The sequence below is a fragment of the Geotrypetes seraphini genome, chromosome 7 (genome assembly GCF_902459505.1).
Source record: "Geotrypetes seraphini chromosome 7, aGeoSer1.1, whole genome shotgun sequence".
Taxonomy (NCBI): Eukaryota; Metazoa; Chordata; class Amphibia; order Gymnophiona; family Dermophiidae; genus Geotrypetes; species Geotrypetes seraphini.
Genome location: NC_047090.1, coordinates 13,293,374 through 13,313,604, shown reverse-complemented (window position 1 = coordinate 13,313,604; position 20,231 = coordinate 13,293,374). Strand labels below are relative to the sequence as shown.

Genomic DNA, 20,231 nt, shown 5'->3' with positions numbered 1-20,231 from the left:
TGCACTATGGCTCCCTTTTACTAAACCGCAATATTGTTTTTTAGCGCAGGGAGCCTATGAGCATTGAGAGCAGCGCGAGGCATTCAGCGTAACTCCCTGTGCTAAAACCTACTATTGTGGTTTAGTAAAAAGGGAGGGGGTGTATTTGTCTATTTTTGTATTTTGTTACCGAGGTGACATTGCATAGAGTCATCTGCCTTGGGAAATGTATATGGCAGATATCTTTGTTTTGTGTTCAAAAGAAAAGGAAATGCATTTCTGGTTTTATTTCTACAGTGTTGAAGTACTTGTTGGCCCTTGCTGTGACTGGTGGGGATCCCCAAGCACCGCCAGCAGAGGACCTCCTCTAGAGATGGTCAGAACTCCCCTCCACCAAGCGCAGCAGTCGCTGGCAGCATCCATGAGCCACTGAGGTGCCAGCATCTGTGACTCAGGGACGCTACTGCTGCCTGCCAAGCTTGGCAAAAGGGACCCCAGGCCAACTGCAAAGGAAGTCCTCAGCTGACAGTTTGTGGGTTCTCATCAGCTGAGTATTTATATTTTATATTTACATTAGAGGTTCTGGTAGAAACCCATTTACAAAGTATGTATTCTTCCCAATTAATATTTCCAAATTAATAGTCTCTTTGCTTATTTGTAAATGGGTCTCTACCAGAGCCTTTAATTCAGTAGCATAATTAAATAAAATAACTATTTCTGAAGTTTATAGGGAAGGATGGTGACGGAGGGGATTCCTCGCGGGGACGGGTGGGGACGGAGGGGATTCCTCGCGGGGACGGGTGGGGATGGAGGGGATTCCTCGCGGGGACGGGTGGGGACGGAGGGATTCCTCACGGGGACGGGTGGGGACGGAGGGATTCCTCACGGGGACGGGTGGGGATGGGTGGGATTTTGGCGGGGACGGGTGGGGACGGGTGGGATTTCTGTCCCCGCGCAACTCTCTAATCCTGGTCGCTTTCAACTCCTAACTCCTCTCACCTTGGGTTCTGCATCCCCGACCCTATATGTCATGCCTGTCTGTCCAAGTTAGATTGTAAGCTCTTTCGAGCAGGGACCGTCTATTAAATGTCAAAATGTACAGCGCTGCGTATATGGTAAACAGTGGGAGTAGTAAGTGAGCCGAGGCTGGCACAAGCAGCAGATGGAAGATGCCGTTTGTGCCAGCGAACATTTCAAGAACACGGGAGGTGGCGCAAGGCGTGGTGATGCCGGGCGCCACTGCCCCATCTGCCAACCTCCCTCACTAAGCCACTGCTCAAACTTGAACATTCTGGCATACCAAAAGCAAGAACATGCAGGATTATAATTTCTCTTCCCCTATCACCGAGTCTTACCTAGAGTAAATGAGATCATTTTTTTCTCCTTTGTTGCTTTAGGTATTCTCTAAAGAAGAGTTGAGGAAATTACTACAGAAAATGAGAGACTCCTCCCTTATGCTGTTAGACCAAGACTTGGATCCACTGGGCTATGAGATTCAGTCATAAGTTGTCCCATTTTCTATACTGCCTTTGAAACACTTCAGTTGCTCTGATTTGTACAATTAAAGAACCAAATGTCAAATTTTTTATTTTTATATTTATCAGATAACCTTTTTTTGTTGGTGTTTTACATTTAGCACCTTATTTCATAATACAAGTTTTCATGAATAAAAAAGAAAATGTCCTTGAAGTAGAAATATTTGTTTCATTCATGATTACTGTATTTAAGAAGAGCAAGATTAGGTTGTCCATTCTGCTTTGGGGTCCAGATCCTGGGTTCATAATGTCACCTCTGTTGCTTCTTAGATTATGCTAGGGTTGCATATGATGGCAAATACACCAAAACAGTTCATCCAGTCTGCTCATTAGCAATTAAGTAGATGGACATACAAATTCCCATATAAACTCTGATATTTGCATGCCCCTCCTCTGTGTCCCTCACGTAACCAACTAAGAAGTACAATTACCATTTTAGAACATAAGAATAGCCTTAGTGGGTCAGACCAATGGTCCATCAAGCCCAGTAGCCCATTCTCACGGTGGCCAATCCTGGCCAAAACCAAGGAGTAGCAACATTCCATGCTACCAATTCAGGGCAAGCAGTGGCTTCCCCCATGTCTGTCTCAATAACAGTCTTTGGACTGCTACTGTTGCTCTATGCAGGTTATCCGCTTGCTGTGTTGCTGTTTTGGGTTTTAACTAGTGCTCTTTGAAGGGCACCCCAGAGTTTCATTTCCATTTTCTTGCCACCAGAGATCCTTGGAAAGAGAGGTAGCAACTGGAGGGAGGGGAGAGGAGCAGAGCACGCTCAGATGTAGCCAAAATGAGCACTGAGAGGATAGCAATCTGGCCGGCAGCAAGGAGAGAACAGAGGGCAACAAAATGGCACATAAACAGCTCATGTTGCCTCTAGCTTCTCTCTGCTCATTGTTCATTTAGGGATGTTCTTTTGCCATAATGCCGCTCCCTGAAGAGGGCTGCCTGAGGTCTCCACCTCAGTTGCCCTAATTATAGGGCCATCCCTCAGTAGAATGTTTCACTTTTGAATTCTATATAAATAAATACAAATACTCAGTAGATACAATTTATTTTGGCTTTTTTGGATCTCAGCGATGTCATTCGGTAGCGAATCTACATTTGATCACGCTAAAGAGTTGCATGTCAAATCTTCACTGATCCTCTTATCTTTGCAATTCTATATTTCATTTATTATCAAGCTGTTAAACATTAAAGCAAATATTTTATATCAAACAAAAATTAATAACAGCTTTATTTTTTTCTAGTCCTGCTGTCTCGAGGTAAATTCTCCCACTCCACAGTCATTCCTCAGCTTAATTTCATTGTTGTTTTGAAGTAATGATTCTTAACTTTTTCAGTTAGGACACATCAGAGAGGTGATGCTTATATATGTGAAACACTGCATATACAACCCTCCTGGATATTTGGTCTGACAATATAGCATTTCTTATGAGTTGAAGGTGTAAGAAACGTAATCACAGTGAAATGCCAGAAGTCTTTTTGGTAAAGCAGAAAATCTTTTATTTCTTCTTGGCCAGAAAGGGTTCAATTTGCATCGAAAGAATGACAAAGTAGGCACACATGGTTAATCCAAACATTTCTTAGCCCCTCCTCCCTGCCTGCTCTTTGAATGGAGTGATGGCAATTCACACCTATCAGATACTTTCTTGATTACTTCCTGTCTCTCTGTCCATAATTCTCCCATTCTTCTTACTCCCCAGACCTCCGCCAGTATTTATAATTGCTGATATTTGGGCATTTGCTCTTTCCCTCACATGCTTGCTTCAGGTTACGTATTTGGGCTGATTATGGTTACTTATGCTGAGACATCTGATTCCATGTTCAGTTGACAGTAGGCATTGTGTTCAATGCCCCCCCCCCTATCTTCTAATTCAGCAATATTTCTTATTGCTCTATGCACACAGTGTTAACCTGTAATTTCCAGTAGAGGGAATCCAGTAGATGGAATTTATAGGTTATTACATTGTAACAATATCAATTATAACCTTATTAATAATTATTCTGCTATTTCTGACTTCATTTTTCTCAAAGGTAAACATGCTCTCTCCATCCATAAAGTCCAACTTCTCTACCCAAGAAGTGTAGATCATAAGTAGGACATTTCTCCATGAAAATCAATTATTCTGTCATCGGAGCAATAACATCAGTCTCTCTATCAGGCACAACTGTGCAATGCAAAACCTAAAAAGAATACTATGCTATTATTCAAACAGCAAAATAATGTTGGCAGTCCAATGCACAATATTTTGTTCTTATGTTCTTATTTTAAAATTCTGCATCTTTATTTGTAATTTCCCCAATCTGAAAGGGGTATGGGCAGGAGGGGGGTTTGAGGAAGGAAGGAGAAAGGGGGGGTGAGGGAATGTGTCAGATATAACAAGCAGGTAGGGTGGCGGCCTACGGCAAGATCCTGCATCCCCAAAAAGAGGAAGAGGTTAAAAACAGGATCCTAAAGCGGCTGGATCCGCCTCTTGCGGACACAGCAACCGATCCGTGGGATCCTGTTTTTACCCTCACCCATCCAGGGCAGCCCTTGTAGTGGGCTAGCAAGCGTCAGACAGTACGCCGGCTTATTTGATTGGTCGGGCCGGACCCAGTTACAGCGATTGGGGGCCTCGCGCCAGCTAGCGGGCGATGGCCCGCCCCGGACGTAATGGGATCAATACGCTAACGCGACGCCTCGGCCGACTGCTTCGATTGGTTGGGCCGAACCCAGTTACAGCGATTGGGGGTCTCGCGCCAGCTAGCGGGCGCTGACCCGCCCCGGACGTAATAGGATCACTACGCTGACGCTAACGCGAGTCCCAGCGACGGCGCCGAGGAGGGGCCTCGCGCCGGCTCGCGGGGGCGATGGCGGCGCAGAAGGGGCGCATCGCGGCGGCGATGGCGGTCAACCTGCTCTCGTCTATCTGCATCGTCTTCCTGAACAAATGGCTCTACGTGCGCTACGCCTTCCCCAGCATGACGCTGACGCTCGTGCACTTCGTGGTGACGTGGCTGGGGCTGTGCGCGTGCCTCCACTTTCGCGCCTTCGCTCCCAAGAGCCTGCGGCTCGCGCAGATGCTGCCGCTCGCGCTCAGCTTCTGCGGCTTCGTCGTCTTCACCAACCTGTCGCTGCAGAGCAACACCGTGGGCACCTACCAGCTGGCCAAGAGCATGACCACGCCGGTCATCCTGGTCATCCAGAGCCTCTTCTACGGCAAGAGCTTCTCGCTGCGGATCAAGTGCACGCTGGTCAGCGCTGGGGTGGGATGGGGGCGGGATTTGCAAACTTTTCACAGCCTCGGGTGCTCCCCTTTCTTAGAGGGTGCGCTGACTTTTAAAAAAAAATTTATAACATTTTATTGAAGAAATGCAACAAATACATAATAATATAATACAGTAAAATAGTCATTACATTTAAATTTAACTTCTAATAAATGTTTATCATTCCTTCAAAATAAACATTTCAAATTACCTAATACATCTCTCAGTATATTCCCTCAATTTCCAACACTCTACCCCCCATATTCCCCCCATTGTTTTATTATTACATTATAATAAATGAATTAAATAGAAATACAGTTCAAGTAATTTAGCATATATTAAAATCATCCTTCCTATTTCCCCCCTACTCTAGAATGTGCGCCGACTTTAAAAAAAGTTAATGACTATTTTACTGTGTTATATTATGTATTTATTGTAAAATGTTATAAAGTTAAAAAAAAATAAAATAATTTATTGAGCTCAGAACGGATTACAAAAGTACATTCACAATATAGACAGGACATGACTTAAACGATAATGCAGCACAACAAAGAAAAATGGGGAGACCCAATAATCCAGTGAAAGCAATCCACCGATAAAAACAAAAAACTGTGGATACAGATGTTCTGGAGATAATTTATTATACACTGACATATAGAAACATGAAAATTTAATTTAAAAAGTACAATGATAAAAAAAACAGTGATAAATATCCAACTGGACTCTACACGGTCCGTGTTTCGGCGAACACGCCTTCCTCAGGGGTCCAATGGTTTGCAAACTCACATACAAAGAATTGGACTGAAAACAGTCTATTGTCTTTAAACATGTCAGTGTATAATAAATTATCTCGAGAACATCTGTATCCACAGTTTTTTGTTTTTGCAGCATTTCAAATACAGGTACATAAAGGTAGTACAGCGTTACAACTCCAAACATGGTTGATAGTGTTAATGTTCATTTTAAATGCGCCTGCCTAGCTTTTAAGATCCTAGACGGCATCCTCCCTCCCCTAATCCCACTATCTCGGAACTCCTCGAGTCCTGACACCACCAGGTCCACCAAAAAACTTAAACTATCCTTCCCCTCGCTAAAAGGTATCCTTTATGCGGGAAAATTGGGACAATCTCTCTACTTCAGAATCACAGGACTTTGGAATAATCTTACTGCCCCACTACGGAATCGGGGCTCCTTCCAACTATTCCGTAAGCACCTGAAAACTAGGCTTTTCACAAAAATGTAATGCTCTCCTCCCCCCTGTACTCAACCTCCAAACCCAATATGTTATTCCTTCCTATATTAAGCTCTTGTAAACCGTGCTGAGCTCTCTAATTATGGAGAAGATGCGGTATTTAAACTTAAGGTTTGGTTTAACGTTTGCGTTCCCATGGGGACACAATGAAGTTACACCGGGAGTGACATTTATGTAGATAGCACATTTTCCTCTTGCATTGGGAGGGAGAATCTCGAGGAAGCCACACGGCTTCAGCATAGTGCACGGCCCTGCATTGGACACTGAGTGACATTGTTTTTCAAGTTATCTTAGACTTATCTGGCATCATGCTTGTTGCAGTTTTTTGGGTCTCGCTGCATCCGAGTGGGTACAGTTTCAGCTGTTTGGCTCTCACAACTGAAACGTCGGCTCTACCTATCCAGAGCGGTCACCTCATCGGCAAAAAACCCTTCATCAAATTGAGAAAACTCTGTGCTGTGCTGTAGAAAACTCAAAAAGATAGATACACCGACGGTGGCCAGCGTTTCACAAATCTGCTGCCTCAGGGTGTAACACAACCGATCAGACTAGAACCAAGACAAAAATAACATAGTTATAAAGGTTTCTTAATGTTCCAGTCATTATCTTCAATAGCTCAAATAAAGCCCACAAGACATACCTTTGAAATGGGACGCTAAACGCGTCTCCTGCATCCTAAGAGAGTTCCTCACAAACTCACACTGAATTTGAACACTCCTGGTGTAATGACATCATAGCCGGAAGTGGCAACGCGTCGTTATTAAGATGCTATTGCTTCCACCTGATTTGCTAACAGACTGGCAATCAAAGGAGTACAAATGTATTTAAACCCATGAAAAAAGTGCTAAACCAGTGCAATATTAAAACGGTTTTTCACTTTTTTTAAACAATATGAAATGCTTTTTGATACCCTTTTTCTATTGCACTTATGCAGCGCTTTAATACTGCACTCTCTTAGGATGCAGGAGACGCGTTTAATGTCCCATTTCAAAGATATGTCTTGTGGGCTTTATTTGAGCTATTGAAGATAATGATGAACATTAAGAAACCTTTTTAACAATATGTTGTTTTTGTTTTGGTTCTAGTCTGATCGGTCATGTTACACCCTGAGGCAGCAGATTTGTGAAATGCTGGCCACCCGTCAGTGTACCGATCAGTTGACGATAAATTGAACAACTTTTCATCTATCTTTTTGAGTTTTCTACAGCACAGCACAGAGTTTTCTCAATTTTGATGAAGGTTTTTTGCCGATGAGGTGAAAGCTCAACCACCTTTAATAAACCACATTTTGTGGAGGTGGGAGGGCCCTTATCTGAGGCTTTTTCCTTCTACTTAACTTGTGGAGCCTGTGCTGTTCTGGCATCACACAATTTGACATCATGCATTAATCTATGTGACAGTGTTACTATTTACTGTTATTTCTCTTGAAACATTCTTCTTCTTTGAGCCCTTGACCTGTTTTACCAGCGTAAGAACTTTTTGTCTCGTATTCCTGCTTCTTAGCAGTGCACGTCGCTAAAGCAGTATTTTATCATTTCTAACACTTTTCTTTTCTTTTTCTTTACAGATTCCTATCACTTTAGGAGTCGTCTTAAATTCTTACTACGATGTTAAGTTTAATGTCCTTGGAACAGTGTTTGCTGCTCTTGGTGTTGTCGTTACAGCTTTATATCAAGTGGTTGGTATTGTGTTTGATAACAAGATGCTGTAGCTTATTTTTATGTAGTTACTAATTAGTTTTGTATAGTGCTATAAGTGATGTCCCTGTCCAGAGAATATAGTGTAGTACGCATTGTTACATTTCCAGTTGTAGTAGTAATACTTTCACAGTATCGTGTAAGATACCATTTAACTTTGTGTCTTGCCAACTGCAGTGCCTTTGTAACCTTTTGGAGCCAGTCTAGTCTGCCTCTGTTCCTGATAACAGTGCCAAAGAGCTTACGGACTTCAACCTTTAGCCTCACTTCTTGCATACACAGATCCTTTCTGTAGTTATTCCTTGACACCTTGAGTTTTGATACTGTTTTGATTTCCACAATTTCCACTGGGGAAACTGTTCCATAAATCCACCAAGCTTTATGGAAAAAACAAACAAACCCCCAAAAACCCAACAACACCTTGAATCTGTTAGCTTTTGAACATTTCTCATGATCTTTTGTGGAACGGTGGGGGTAAGGGACTGTCGCTGAAACATCGTGAGGCACTTTCTACACTTTAGAAAGTGAGAGACAAGGGTCTACAGCAGACATGGGCAACTCCGGTCCTTGAGGGCCGGAACCAAAATGGGTTTTCAGGATTTCCTCAATGAATACGCTTGAGATCAATTTGCATGCGCTGCTTTCAATGCATATTCATTGGGGAATCCTGAAAACCCGACTGGATTATGGCCCTCGAGGACCGGAGTTGCCCACGTCTGGTCTACTGTTTTCAGACCAGTGGTGCAGTAAAGGTGGGGGGGGGAGGTCCACCCTGGGCACCATCTTGGTGAGGGCACCGGCACACTTCTTCCTCTCCACCCCTCCCCTAAACTCCTTCTCCACGAGTGCACGTGCCCTTCCCTTCCCCCTTATTTCTTTAATGTTCCCAGCACGAGCAGCAACCCCCAAACTGTTCCTTTGATGTCACTTCATGGACCCATGCCTAGGAAGTAATGTCGGAGGGAGAGCCGATACTGGCGCCAGCAGCAGGTTGAGGTTGCTGCTCTTGCCGGGAACGTTAAAAGAGGTAAGGGGGTAGGGAAGGAGTGGGGGCATGTGCAAAGGGAGGCGTGGGGAAAGGGAGGTGCGCCCCTCACCCTCACTACGCCACTGGTTCAGACACAACCATAGTGTAATTAGGTAGCTGATAATGACTCGCAGACCTTTGGAAATAGCCTAATGGTTGGCATAGTGGACTGGGAACCAGGGAATTGAATTCAGTTCCCACTGCAGGCCTTGTGACCGTAGGCACCTTTCATAGCCCCAGGCACAAACTAATAAGTCAGTGCAAGACTAAGAAATACAATTCACTTTTATTTAGATTTAGTTCACTTCTGCATAGCTCACGGTGGCAGACATTCAGGTACATTAGGTAATACCCCCTCCCACTCCTTCTCCATTACCGCAAGTGCCCTTCCCTTCCCCCATACCTCTTTAATGTTCCCGGCACGAGCAGCAACCCTAACCTGCCGCTTGTGCCAGCATTGGCTCTTCCTCTGATGTCACTTCCTGGATCTGTGCCGAGGGAGAGCTGACGCTGGGGGAGTAAGCGCTTGCCCAGGATCTTAAGGACCATGTGGGATTTGAACCCTGGCTTCTAGTGGCTCTCCAACCACCAGGCTGCTTCTCCACTAAATATTCTGGTTGCATCAGTGGGGTGATGATACTAGTTTGCATCTAGTTGCCCAGAATGAATCGGGTAACGAAAGGTGGCATTTCTTCCAGTATCCGCATGTTATGTTTTGGACCTGATAAGATGGCTGATCAGCAAAGCCTGTATTAAAGACCCGTCTCGTGCCGACTGGGACACTTTGTGTAGTCAATGCTATAAGATTTGGATTTTCATTTCTCTAGGATAATGGCAGCAGTCTGAAAAGGTAATTGGCAAATTCAGACAGTGTCATAGTTCTGCTCTGTAACTATATACATGTCAGTGGAGATGCTGAATCTGACAGCATTGCTGAAAAAGGACATTGGGGGGGGGTGCTGGGCAGTCACAGCATCGCAGCACTGCTCCGTTCTACATCTGGTTGTAAATGCAGCTGGTGATGCTGCATCTTTGCAGGCTTCAAGAGCACCTTGAAAGCTGGAGACCTGTTTAAATTCCTCTTTTCGTGATTTGTCTGCTTGCCCATTTCTTACCATGTATTGGTATGTTTTTGAGTTAATATTGCCTCGGCATTTCTTCAGGCTACTACTGCCTTCAGATAAGTGCCATTTTTTTGAAATTAAAGGCTGTTTTTCTAAAAATAATCTTAAAGTCACTTTTCTCAGTGTCATGGATTAGTGCGCTGAAATTGAAGAAAAGATAAAAAGACAGAATACATATAGGAGATATTTTTAGCCTTAAGAGGGGTTGTTGGTTTAAAAAAAGCCATGAAAAATAAAATAATAAAAATTTAAAAAAATGTTTTATAAAAAAGTTTGTTGTTGAGTTTTAATAAATAAGTTTAACAGGTTTTTGGCCAATGATTGGAGCAAGGAGCTGAGAAGCTACGCTGATTCATTCAGTCTATGACTGTGCGTAGGCTCCATCTCTGAGGCCTCTTCCTGGATTAGTTTGCAGTCTTTGCACTTTTCCTATTGAGTGGAGTTAATCACTTAAATTTGGTATTGTCTTTATCCCAGGACAAGCAGGCATGATATTCTCACATGTGGGTGACGTCATCTACGGAGCCCCAGCGCGGACAGCTTTTCAAGCAAACTTGCTAGAAGTTTCAAGTTTGCACACTGCACCACGCATGTGCCTGCTTCCTCGCCCACTAGAGGGCGCGTTCCACCTCGTGGTCCTCAGTTCATTTTTTTCCGCGGAGCCAGTAAGCCCTGTGGATTGTGAGCTCCAAAAACTTTTTTGTCGCCTGCTTCCTGACACCACGTCTGATTTCTTAGGCGCTGTGCTTTTCGATTTTCTGTGTCGTTTCTTTATTCTTTTCTTTTCAAAAAAAAAAAAATATATTTTTTTCTTCTCGTTGGGCTCCGGGGGCTCCCGGAAGCCGTGGCCGCGGGACGTCGATCGTTCCCGGCCAGTTTCGTCGTTGATGTCCCGTCCTGTGCCGGGTTTCAAAAAGTGCAGCCGGTGCGAGAGGCTGCTCTCCATTACAGACCCCCACCGGTGGTGCATCATTTGTCTGGGCCCGGAACACCCTACCACCTCGTGCGATCGCTGTTCCACCTTTCAGCCCAGGGCTCTCCGTCGCAGGAGGGCCAGACTGGCAGAGTTATTTGTGGCGGACCCCGTGGTGAAGGCCTCGACGTCGGCCTCGGCTTCGGCCCCGGCCTCGACCTCGGCCTCGACGACCTCGGGGCCCTCTGCCTCTCCTCGCCCTTCGGCTTCCAAGTCGACCTCGGGAACGAAGACTACCTCGGGTAAGTCCTCCTTTCCATCCCCTACAGGGTCTGCAAAGAAGCCGTCCTCTGCTTCGACCAAGGCGGGTGGGTCGTCCTCGGCCCCGCCTCGGGCTCCACCCGCGCACGCCCCGAGGGAACACTCGAGACCGAGGTCGCCCTCCAGGGAGCATGCCCCGGATTCGGACCTCCCGACTTTCGTCGGGATCCCGGCTTTCCAGGACCTCCTCAGAGCGCTCATTTCATCGGAGCTGTCGGGGGCCCTGGAACAGCTGCAACGGGCTTCGACCCCGGCGGCTGTTGCCTCGGTGGCCTCGGCCTCGGCGACCTCGGCCTCGGGTGCCGGGGCTCCCTCGACCTCGGGGACCGGGGCTCCTCCGACCTTGGTCTCGGCTGTCGAGGCTCCGCCCGCCTCGGCCTCGGTCTTACCATCGACCTCGGGGGATCCGCCGGAGCGTAGCGTGCGGCCCCGGGACAGGATACGTCGGGTACGCCGCATTTCCTCGTCGTCTTCCTCGAGGTCCTCCCGGGGGACTTCGCCCTCGACTCGGACTCGGTCGAGGCGCCGGCCGAGGAAGCCGAAGCGCTCACGGGGTTCTCCTCGAGGGCGCGGTCGGTCTTCCCCGATCGGGGGCGAGGCGTTGCGGGTGTCGGAGTTGCGCATGGACAATCCGAAGCTTCTCCGCTCCCCGGCGCGAGGGGTGTCCCGTTCTTCCTCGCCGAGGAAACGGGAGGGGGCTCTCGTCCCCCGGACCCCGGGGTCCTCGCCCCGGGCCTCGTCGAGGCGGACGCATTCTCCTACCCCCTCGAGGCCTGTGGAGAAGACATCGTGGGGCTCGGGGTCAGGGAGAGATCCCTTGTATTATTCGCACGAGGCCTCTCCTGTTTCCTCGGCGAGAAAGTCGAGATCTCCTTCCCCGCCTGCTAGACCGTCCTCATTTTCGGTTTTTGTGCAGGACATGGCCAAGGCTCTCGGGTTGGACCTCTCGGTGGGATCCCAGTATTCCAAGGAGTTCCTTGAGGAGCAGGACCTTCCAACTCCGCCTAGGGAGGCTCCTCGGCTCCCATACAATAGGGTCCTCCTGCAGACTTGGTTAAAAAATTTGTCAAACCCTCTTACAGTCACGTCCGTCCCGTCCAAGATGGAAGGCAAATACAGGACGGTGCCGGCTAAGGGGTTCGACAAGGCGCAGCTCTCTCACCAGTCTTTGCTGGTGGAATCTGCCCTTAAGAAGTCACAACCTTCCCGGGTTTCTGCGGCGGTTCCACCTGGTAGGGAGGGCCGGACCCTGGACAAGTTTGGCCGTCGCCTTTATTCCAATTCCCTGATGGCCACCAGGGTGTTAAATTATGCCTTCACTTTTTCCTCCTATCTCCGGGGTATGGTGAAGGACCTCCCTCAGTTTCGTGACTCCCTACCGGACTCCCAGAGGGCAGGTTTTGATACATTCATGTCCAACCTGTCTCAACTGCGGTTGTACCTGTTTCACGCCTTGTACGACGCATTTGAGCTGGTTTCGAGGGTGTCGGCCTTCGCGGTGGCCATGCGCCGTCTGGCCTGGCTTCGCACCCTCGACATGGACCCAAACCTGCAGGACCGCCTTGCAGATTTGCCTTGTGTGGGGTCCGAATTGTTTGACGAGTCATTAGAGGCGGCGACCAAGAGGTTGTCTGAGCAGGAACGCTCGTTGGCCTCCTTGGTCCGGCCCAAGCCTAGACCCCCGCCGCAGAAACCCTTCCGCCCTCCCCCGAGGCGGTACCCCCAAAAGTCTACTCCGGCTTTTTCCAGACCGCCACCTAGACGCCAGGCTCAGAGGGGCAGAGGGGGACAAACGCAAGCCCCGGCGCAGGGCCCTTCCAAGCCCGCGCCTTCTTTTTGACGGGCTGGGCGGATGGGGCAGGTCCCCCTCCGCGACCGCTCAGGAATCCCTGCCTATAGGGGGGCGTCTTCGGTCCTTTTACCCAGCCTGGACCGAAATAACATCAGACGCCTGGGTGCTCCGGATCGTCTCCGAGGGCTACTCTCTCAATTTGTTGTCTGTGCCACCGGATATGCCTCCGGGACCTTCCACTTGCAATCGGGGCCAGCTTCCCATCCTGCTGGCCGAGGCCCGGGCCCTGTTGAAGCTTCGGGCGGTCGAACCGGTTCCCGCAGATCAGCGGGGGACTGGGTTTTACTCCCGCTACTTTCTGGTCCCGAAAAAAACCGGGGAACTGCGCCCTATTCTGGACCTCAGGAAGCTCAACAAATTCCTGGTCCGGGAGAAGTTTCGAATGCTGTCTCTCCCGGTTCTATACCCTCTCTTGGAGGAAGGGGACTGGATGTGCTCCCTCGACCTGAAGGAGGCATATACTCATGTTCCGGTGCATCCTGCCTTCCGGAAGTTTTTGAGGTTCCAGGTGGGGGACTTGCACCTTCAGTACAGGGTCCTGCCTTTCGGCCTAGCCTCGTCCCCTCGAGTCTTCACGAAGTGCATGGTCATGGTCGCGGCGGCCCTGAGAAATCGTGGGCTTCAAGTTTTCCCCTACCTGGACGATTGGCTAATCAAAAGCACGACCAAGGAGGGGGTTATCTCAGCGACCCGACAGTCTATCGCCTTCCTTCAACGACTGGGATTCGAGGTGAATTTCCCCAAGTCACAGTTACAGCCGGCCCAGTCCCTTCAATTTATAGGCGCAGTGCTGGACACTGTGCGCCGGCGTGCGTACCTCCCGCAGCCTCGCTTGGCGGCCTTGGTTCGGCTGGGGCGGTGGGTCTCGCAGCTTCAGGTGGTATCGGCCCAGCGCATGATGATGCTTCTGGGCCACATGGCATCGACGGTCCACGTCACCCCGTTTGCCAGACTGCACCTGAGAATCTCTCAGTGGACCCTGGCCTCCCAGTGGCGTCAGGATTGCGATCCGGTGTCCCGTCTCATTACGGTCACTCCTTCTTTGAAACGATCGCTCCGTTGGTGGACCGACTGTTCCAATCTTTCCGGGGGGTTGCTGTTTCTGGCCCCTCCCTTTCACATGGTCCTGACCACGGACTCTTCGGAGTATGCGTGGGGGGCCCATCTGGACGGGCTACGGACCCAAGGTCTGTGGTCGTCGGAGGACCGTCGATGTCACATCAATGTGCTGGAACTTCGAGCCATTTACATGGCGGTTCGTGCATTCGACCACCTCCTTCGCGATCAGGTAGTCCTAGTTCGCACGGACAACCAGGTAGCGATGTACTATGTCAACAAGCAAGGTGGGACGGGCTCTTGGCCCCTCTGCAGGGAGGCACTTCGCCTTTGGGAGTGGGCAATCTCCCGAAACATCTTCCTATAGGCGGTCTATATCCAGGGAGACCAAAACTGCTTGGCAGACAAGCTCAGTCGGCTTCTTCAGCCGCACGAGTGGACTCTCCACTCCAGAGTCCTGCGCGAGGTCTTCGACCGCTGGGGGACTCCGCAAGTGGACCTGTTTGCCTCCTCGGAGACTCGCAAACTACCCCTATATTGTTCACGGATGTACTCCCCGGACCGTCTGGAGGCGGATGCCTTCCTCCTGGACTGGGGGGGGAGGTTCCTGTATGCGTTTCCTCCTTTTCCCTTGATCATGAGAACGTTGGTGCGTCTCAAGTCATCCACGGCCACGATGATTCTCATTGCGCCTCGGTGGCCTCGTCAGCATTGGTTCTCCCTGCTTCTTCAACTCAGTGTCAGGGAACCTCTGCTTCTGCCTGTGTTTCCCTCTCTGCTATCTCAGAGTCGGGGTTCGCTGTTGCATCCCAATCTTCAGTCCTTGCACCTGACTGCTTGGTTCCTTTCCCCTTAACTTCGATCCAGGTTTCTCAGCCGGTGAGGGAAGTTTTGGAAGCCTCGCACAAGGTTTCGACCAGGCTTTGTTATTCCCAGAAGTGGACCAGATTTTCATCTTGGTGTTCCTCGCGTCATCTGCATCCTGATTCGGTCCCGCTGTCTTCGGTTTTAGACTACTTGTTACATTTGTCTAATTCAGGTCTGAAGACGACATCTGTCCGGGTACATCTCAGTGCCATTTCAGCTTTTCACCGGCACTTGGATGGTCGTGCTCTTTCGCTTCATCCTATGGTGCAAAGGTTCATGAAGGGGCTAATCAATGTTTGTCCCCCTCTGAAGCCTCCTCCTGTTGTTTGGGATTTGAATGTTGTCTTGGCTCAACTGATGAAACCTCCCTTTGAGCCTATGGACATGTCTCTTCTCAAATTCCTTACTTGGAAGGTGGTTTTTCTGATTGCTCTCACATCGGCTCGGAGAGTTAGTGAGTTGCAAGCTTTGGTTGCGGATCCACCTTTCACGGTCTTTCATCATGACAAGGTGGTTTTGCGCACGAATCCGAAATTTTTGCCAAAGATTGTATCGGATTTCCACTTGAACCAGTCCATTGTCCTTCCTGTGTTTTTTCCTAAGCCCCACTCCCATCCTGGCGAGACGGCGCTCCATTCTCTTGACTGTAAGAGGGCGTTGGCTTTTTATCTCCAACGTACCAAGTCTCATCGGAAGGTTCCTCAATTATTTTTGTCCTTTGATCCTAATCGTCTGGGACATCCGGTTTCCAAGCGCACCTTGTCCAACTGGGTGGCTGCTTGCATTTCTTTTTGCTACGCTCAGGCTGGTCTACCGCTCTCGGGGCGTGTTACGGGGCATAGGGTCAGAGCGATGGCAGCTTCGATTGCTTTCCTCCGATCTACTCCTATGGAGGACATTTGTAAAGCTGCCACTTGGTCTTCGGTTCATACGTTCACCTCCCACTATTGCCTGGACACTTTGTCCAGAAGCGATGGCCGGTTTGGCCAGTCGGTGTTACGTAATCTGTTTTCATAAATTGCCATCCTCCCACCTGCCCTTTTTTTGGTTGGCTTGGAGGTCACCCACATGTGAGAATATCATGCCTGCTTGTCCTGGGATAAAGCACAGTTACTTACCGTAACAGGTGTTATCCAGGGACAGCAGGCATATATTCTCACAACCCACCCGCCTCCCCGGGGATGGCTTCTTTGCTAGTGATGGAACTGAGGACCACGAGGTGGAACGCGCCCTCTAGTGGGCGAGGAAGCAGGCACATGCGTGGTGCAGTGTGCAAACTTGAAACTTCTAGCAAGTTTGCTTGAAAAGCTGTCCGCGCTGGGGCTCCGTAGATGACGTCACCCACATGTGAGAATATATGCCTGCTGTCCCTGGATAACACCTGTTACGGTAAGTAACTGTGCTTTATGTATTGCCCAGGAAATGGTTGCTTTCTCTTACGTTTAATGTGTCTTTTCAGTGGGTTGGAGCCAAACAGCAGGACCTGCAGGTGAACTCCATGCAACTACTGTATTACCAGGCTCCCATGTCTTCTCTTATGCTACTCTGTATTGTGCCCGTCTTTGAGCCAGTGTTTGGAGAAGGTGGACTGTTTGGGCCTTGGTCTCTTTCTGCTATTGTAAGTTATCTGTTTTACAGTGAGTTTCTCTAACATGCCAATGAGGAATTTTAACATTCCTTTTTATAAATGACTATTTCAGAATCTCATTGCATGTTCACAGTCTTTATAAAGTATCTAGACAACTGATCCTCTCTTCTCTCTCCCCTCTATAGCGATTAACTTGTTCTATTGATCATTCTCTCCTCAAAAATGGATTTCCTGTCCTATTAACCCTCTTTCTTCCTCCCCTCTTAAAGTCAATCAATTTGTACCTTTGCTTAATCTTTGTAAACCGCATAGAACTTCACGGTATTGCGGTATATAAGCTGTTATTATTATTATAGCTTATTTACTGCAGATATGTGCTATAACGAATTCTTCCTAGAAAGAGTTGTTTGTTCTTTAAGACTTCAGCTGTGTGCCCTGTAAGATAAATCTTTCTTTATTATTGATCAAGCGAATCAAGGTCAAAACTGCACGAAAGCAAAAGGTTTTCTAGACTGCATGATGATTTTGCTCTCCTGGACTTTGTGTTTATAAGGAGCCAAAAGCTTCTGATGGTCCTTTTCTCTGCTGTTAGCTGGGAAACGACCTCTGCTCTCATGATGTTTTTGCTTCCCTGCAGATCATGTTGCTTGGGTCTGGTGTAGTAGCCTTTCTCGTAAACTTGTCCATTTACTGGGTCATCGGCAATACCTCCCCGGTCACGTATCCTTTCAGTGCTGTTTATTCCTGCCGGTCTGTGTCAAGCCATTTCCATAGCAGGTAGAGAATGTGAAATGGAGGAACAGGGCCACCACTGTCACATTTTTTAGGTCGGGGACAGTCATAAGGACCTCCACTGGGGATGTAACTTGCTGCAAACGCTACCCGTCTTGTGTATTCGCACAAAGGGGATCTTTCTTTAGAAGCATTAGATTCATCAGACTAGTAATACAATGTTGCATGGTTTCCAAAATTGGCTTCTTGTGAACGGGAATCCATTAGACTGTAGGGAAGATCCACTTCTGCGCACACACAAGAGTCGGTCCAAAAAGAGCGGAGCAGTCCAGGTCTTCAGACCAAAGGGAATTTAATAACAATCATGCATATAAAACAAGTGCACTGTCGTATTTTTTTTATCAACTTGAGTTCGCCGCGGTTTGTCATCTTTTTTTTTTTTTTTTTTTTTTGTCGATGGCATAGCATTTTAAAAGATTTTTGGCAAAGATTTTCTATAGCAGTGGAGTTTTGTTTACTTTCTAAAAAACTTTTATACATATCTCGGTTGCTTTTATCTGTCATACATTCATCTGATTAGTTACATGATCTATTTTTATATATTTGCACTGGGCACAATTACCAAATATAAATTGAGAAATTTTTCCTTCATTGGTTTCTTATGTTGGTTTAGTGTTTTATTGCTATGTATGAGTTGATTCTGCTTATTTGGTACGTCTTTAGCTTTCTTTTTAATGTTGGCATCTTACAACATTTCTGTATTTTGATTTTTAGTGATTGACATATTTATAACATTTTATTATAAACTCTAGGACACTCCAGGCAGGCTTTTTAGTCGAAACACAGCCCGGGTTGAGTCGCAACGTTGTTTTATATGCATGATTGTTATTAAAATTCCTTTTGCTTTGAAGACCTGGACCGTTCTTCTTTTTTGGATTGATTTCTTGTGAACGGAACCAGAGTTGTTGTCGATGAGAAATCCGGAGGGAGGGAGGGCACGTTTGTATATGTTGTAGTTTTTTGTCAGTGTTCAGATTTTGTTGTTCTACCATGTGTGTGTCATCCTTGACAAAAAATGCTCAGATATAACATGTTTGGGCATTTTAAGTTCTGTATCACGTTGCTTGGAGGATACGTTTTATTCAAGGACCCACTTTCCATTAACCAGGGACTTGGCATTCTCTGCACACTGCTGGGTATTTTAGCCTATACACACTTCAAGCTGAGTGAACAGGAAACCAGTAGGAGTAAACTGGCACAGCGTCCGTGAGAAGGCCAAGAACATCGCAAAGAAGCGAGAGAGGGTTTAAAAAAAAAAAAAAATAGAATAGAATAAAATAAAGTGATGAGTGGGTCTTTGCAACATAAAAGCAAATATATGAAGGATGTAAAGTACTTTGACGACCACAGGGCTTATTATCATGAACTTTATTCTACTCTCTCCCCTTTTTTGGGAGGCACTTTTTGTGGGAAATAGGCAGGAGGGGTTAAAACTGGTTTGTTTTTTTAGAACTGGCAGTAGAGTGACTTTAAGCTTTGTTTAAGATTTTTTTTCTGTGTGTAACGAACAAACCGCAGAACCTTGAGTATGGCTGCATGGCATTGTGCAGCTGTGAATATGTACAAAGCTACCAGGTTTTGCTGAATATTGAAACGCTAGTCAGCTGCAACAGCTGGAGGCCATGCGCTGATGCAGTGGATCCACAGCTGCTGACGCATGGACACTCTGCCTTTAGTTGTGAATGAGCCCTGTCCTGTTGGAGATGCTGCTGTCGCCACCAAGGGTCTGAGAGTCACCAAGTGTTGCTGCAGTGTGATGCACGGACTCTAGCACCTGCAGCTGGTGTAGTACTGTGAACTTGCTAAATTCTGCAGTGACATGCTGGACGTTCTGCAGCTGGGTGTTAACTGTGCTAACCTGACTGAAATCTAGTGCCTGTCTATGCAAGTGCACTGCTGCCGCTGGCTGGTAGGGTGCCAGGACTGATTAAATCTTAAATCTGCTGCCGCCGGCTGGAAGTGCACTGTTAGATGTTAATGCTTGTTGCTGTCAGTATTTTTTTTCTACCTGGTGTTTGAGAACTTTTGCATATGTACAGCATTTAAAGTATTGACAAGTGTTTTTCTTACAAATATTTGAGAGTACAGCTCTATGAGTTTGTGCTATGCACAGGTTATCATGCTGGAGGTACAAATGCTGAGCGAACTGGACACTTGTGTATGATGGCATCACCGAGGTAAACAGGAGCTTAAAAGGCCTATTTAATGTGTTATCCATGAGAGGACTTGCAAAGAACCACCAAAATACTTTATATAAAAGAAACCGAGATAAGGTTTTTGTTCAGAGAGTATGAACTATAGATGAGCTGTGGGATTTCCTCTTCTCAGGCACTTCACATTTTGGTGGCTTGTCATGTTCGATGAATAAATTAATCTCCAGCATTCTGGCCTCCTTGGTTTTTTATTTCCTGAATGGTGGACAGCAGCAAGACCCAGACAAAGAGTATTTGAAACTGCAACAAGGATTAACCCGCAGTCAGCTTGCACGTAAAGAGAAATATTCAGAACACTGAAACAGTTCTAAATTTGTTCTTTCTTATTCAGCTAGTTCTAGAGCAGTGTGTCTCAGACTTTTTTTTAGCTCTGGCCCACTAAACGGAGCAAATGTTTTTCACAATACTTTATAATTGAAATTATAAAATTGCAAATCCAACAAAAAATTAAATTTGGGAATTATTTATTTAGTTTTTAAGCAATGGTGAAACTAAAGTAGATAGAATAGAATTGCTAAGCAGTGCGATGGATGTGCTTGTTTTTGTGCAAATTAACTCAAAATGCAGCTTGATAGTCAACAAGCAAAAACACATTTCATCATCCACTATCTGCTGTTCTCTTTTTTTCAATTTATTTTGTCAGAGCTGAAAATCCAAGTTCGCATAGATAAGAAGATCCAAATGGTGGTAAAGCTTTGATTGCATTGTTGCTCAAGTTAGGATAAGAAATAAAACTAAAATTCTGTATTGCTTGATACACTGGTAT

General features: G+C 46.9%; 2 protein-coding genes across 2 annotated transcripts in view; both read left to right on the top strand.

Moving 5' to 3' along the window:
- NUP107 (nucleoporin 107) overlaps positions 1-1,668 on the top strand; it is a 94,625-nt gene extending 92,957 nt beyond the window's left edge. The window contains exon 28 of the mRNA XM_033951647.1: positions 1,377-1,668. Coding sequence (XP_033807538.1) covers positions 1,377-1,484 — 108 coding nt within the window. The 3' untranslated portion in view covers positions 1,485-1,668. The remainder of the gene's footprint in view (positions 1-1,376) is intronic.
- A 2,520-nt stretch (positions 1,669-4,188) lies between these two features.
- LOC117363794 (solute carrier family 35 member E3-like) lies at positions 4,189-19,634 on the top strand. The gene is made up of 5 exons (XM_033952136.1): positions 4,189-4,751; positions 7,583-7,693; positions 16,332-16,490; positions 17,098-17,180; positions 18,276-19,634. The coding sequence occupies exons 1-5, from the start codon at positions 4,368-4,370 to the stop codon at positions 18,460-18,462; spliced, it is 924 nt and encodes a 307-aa protein (XP_033808027.1). The 5' UTR covers positions 4,189-4,367; the 3' UTR covers positions 18,463-19,634.
- The last annotated feature ends 597 nt before the right edge of the window (positions 19,635-20,231 follow it).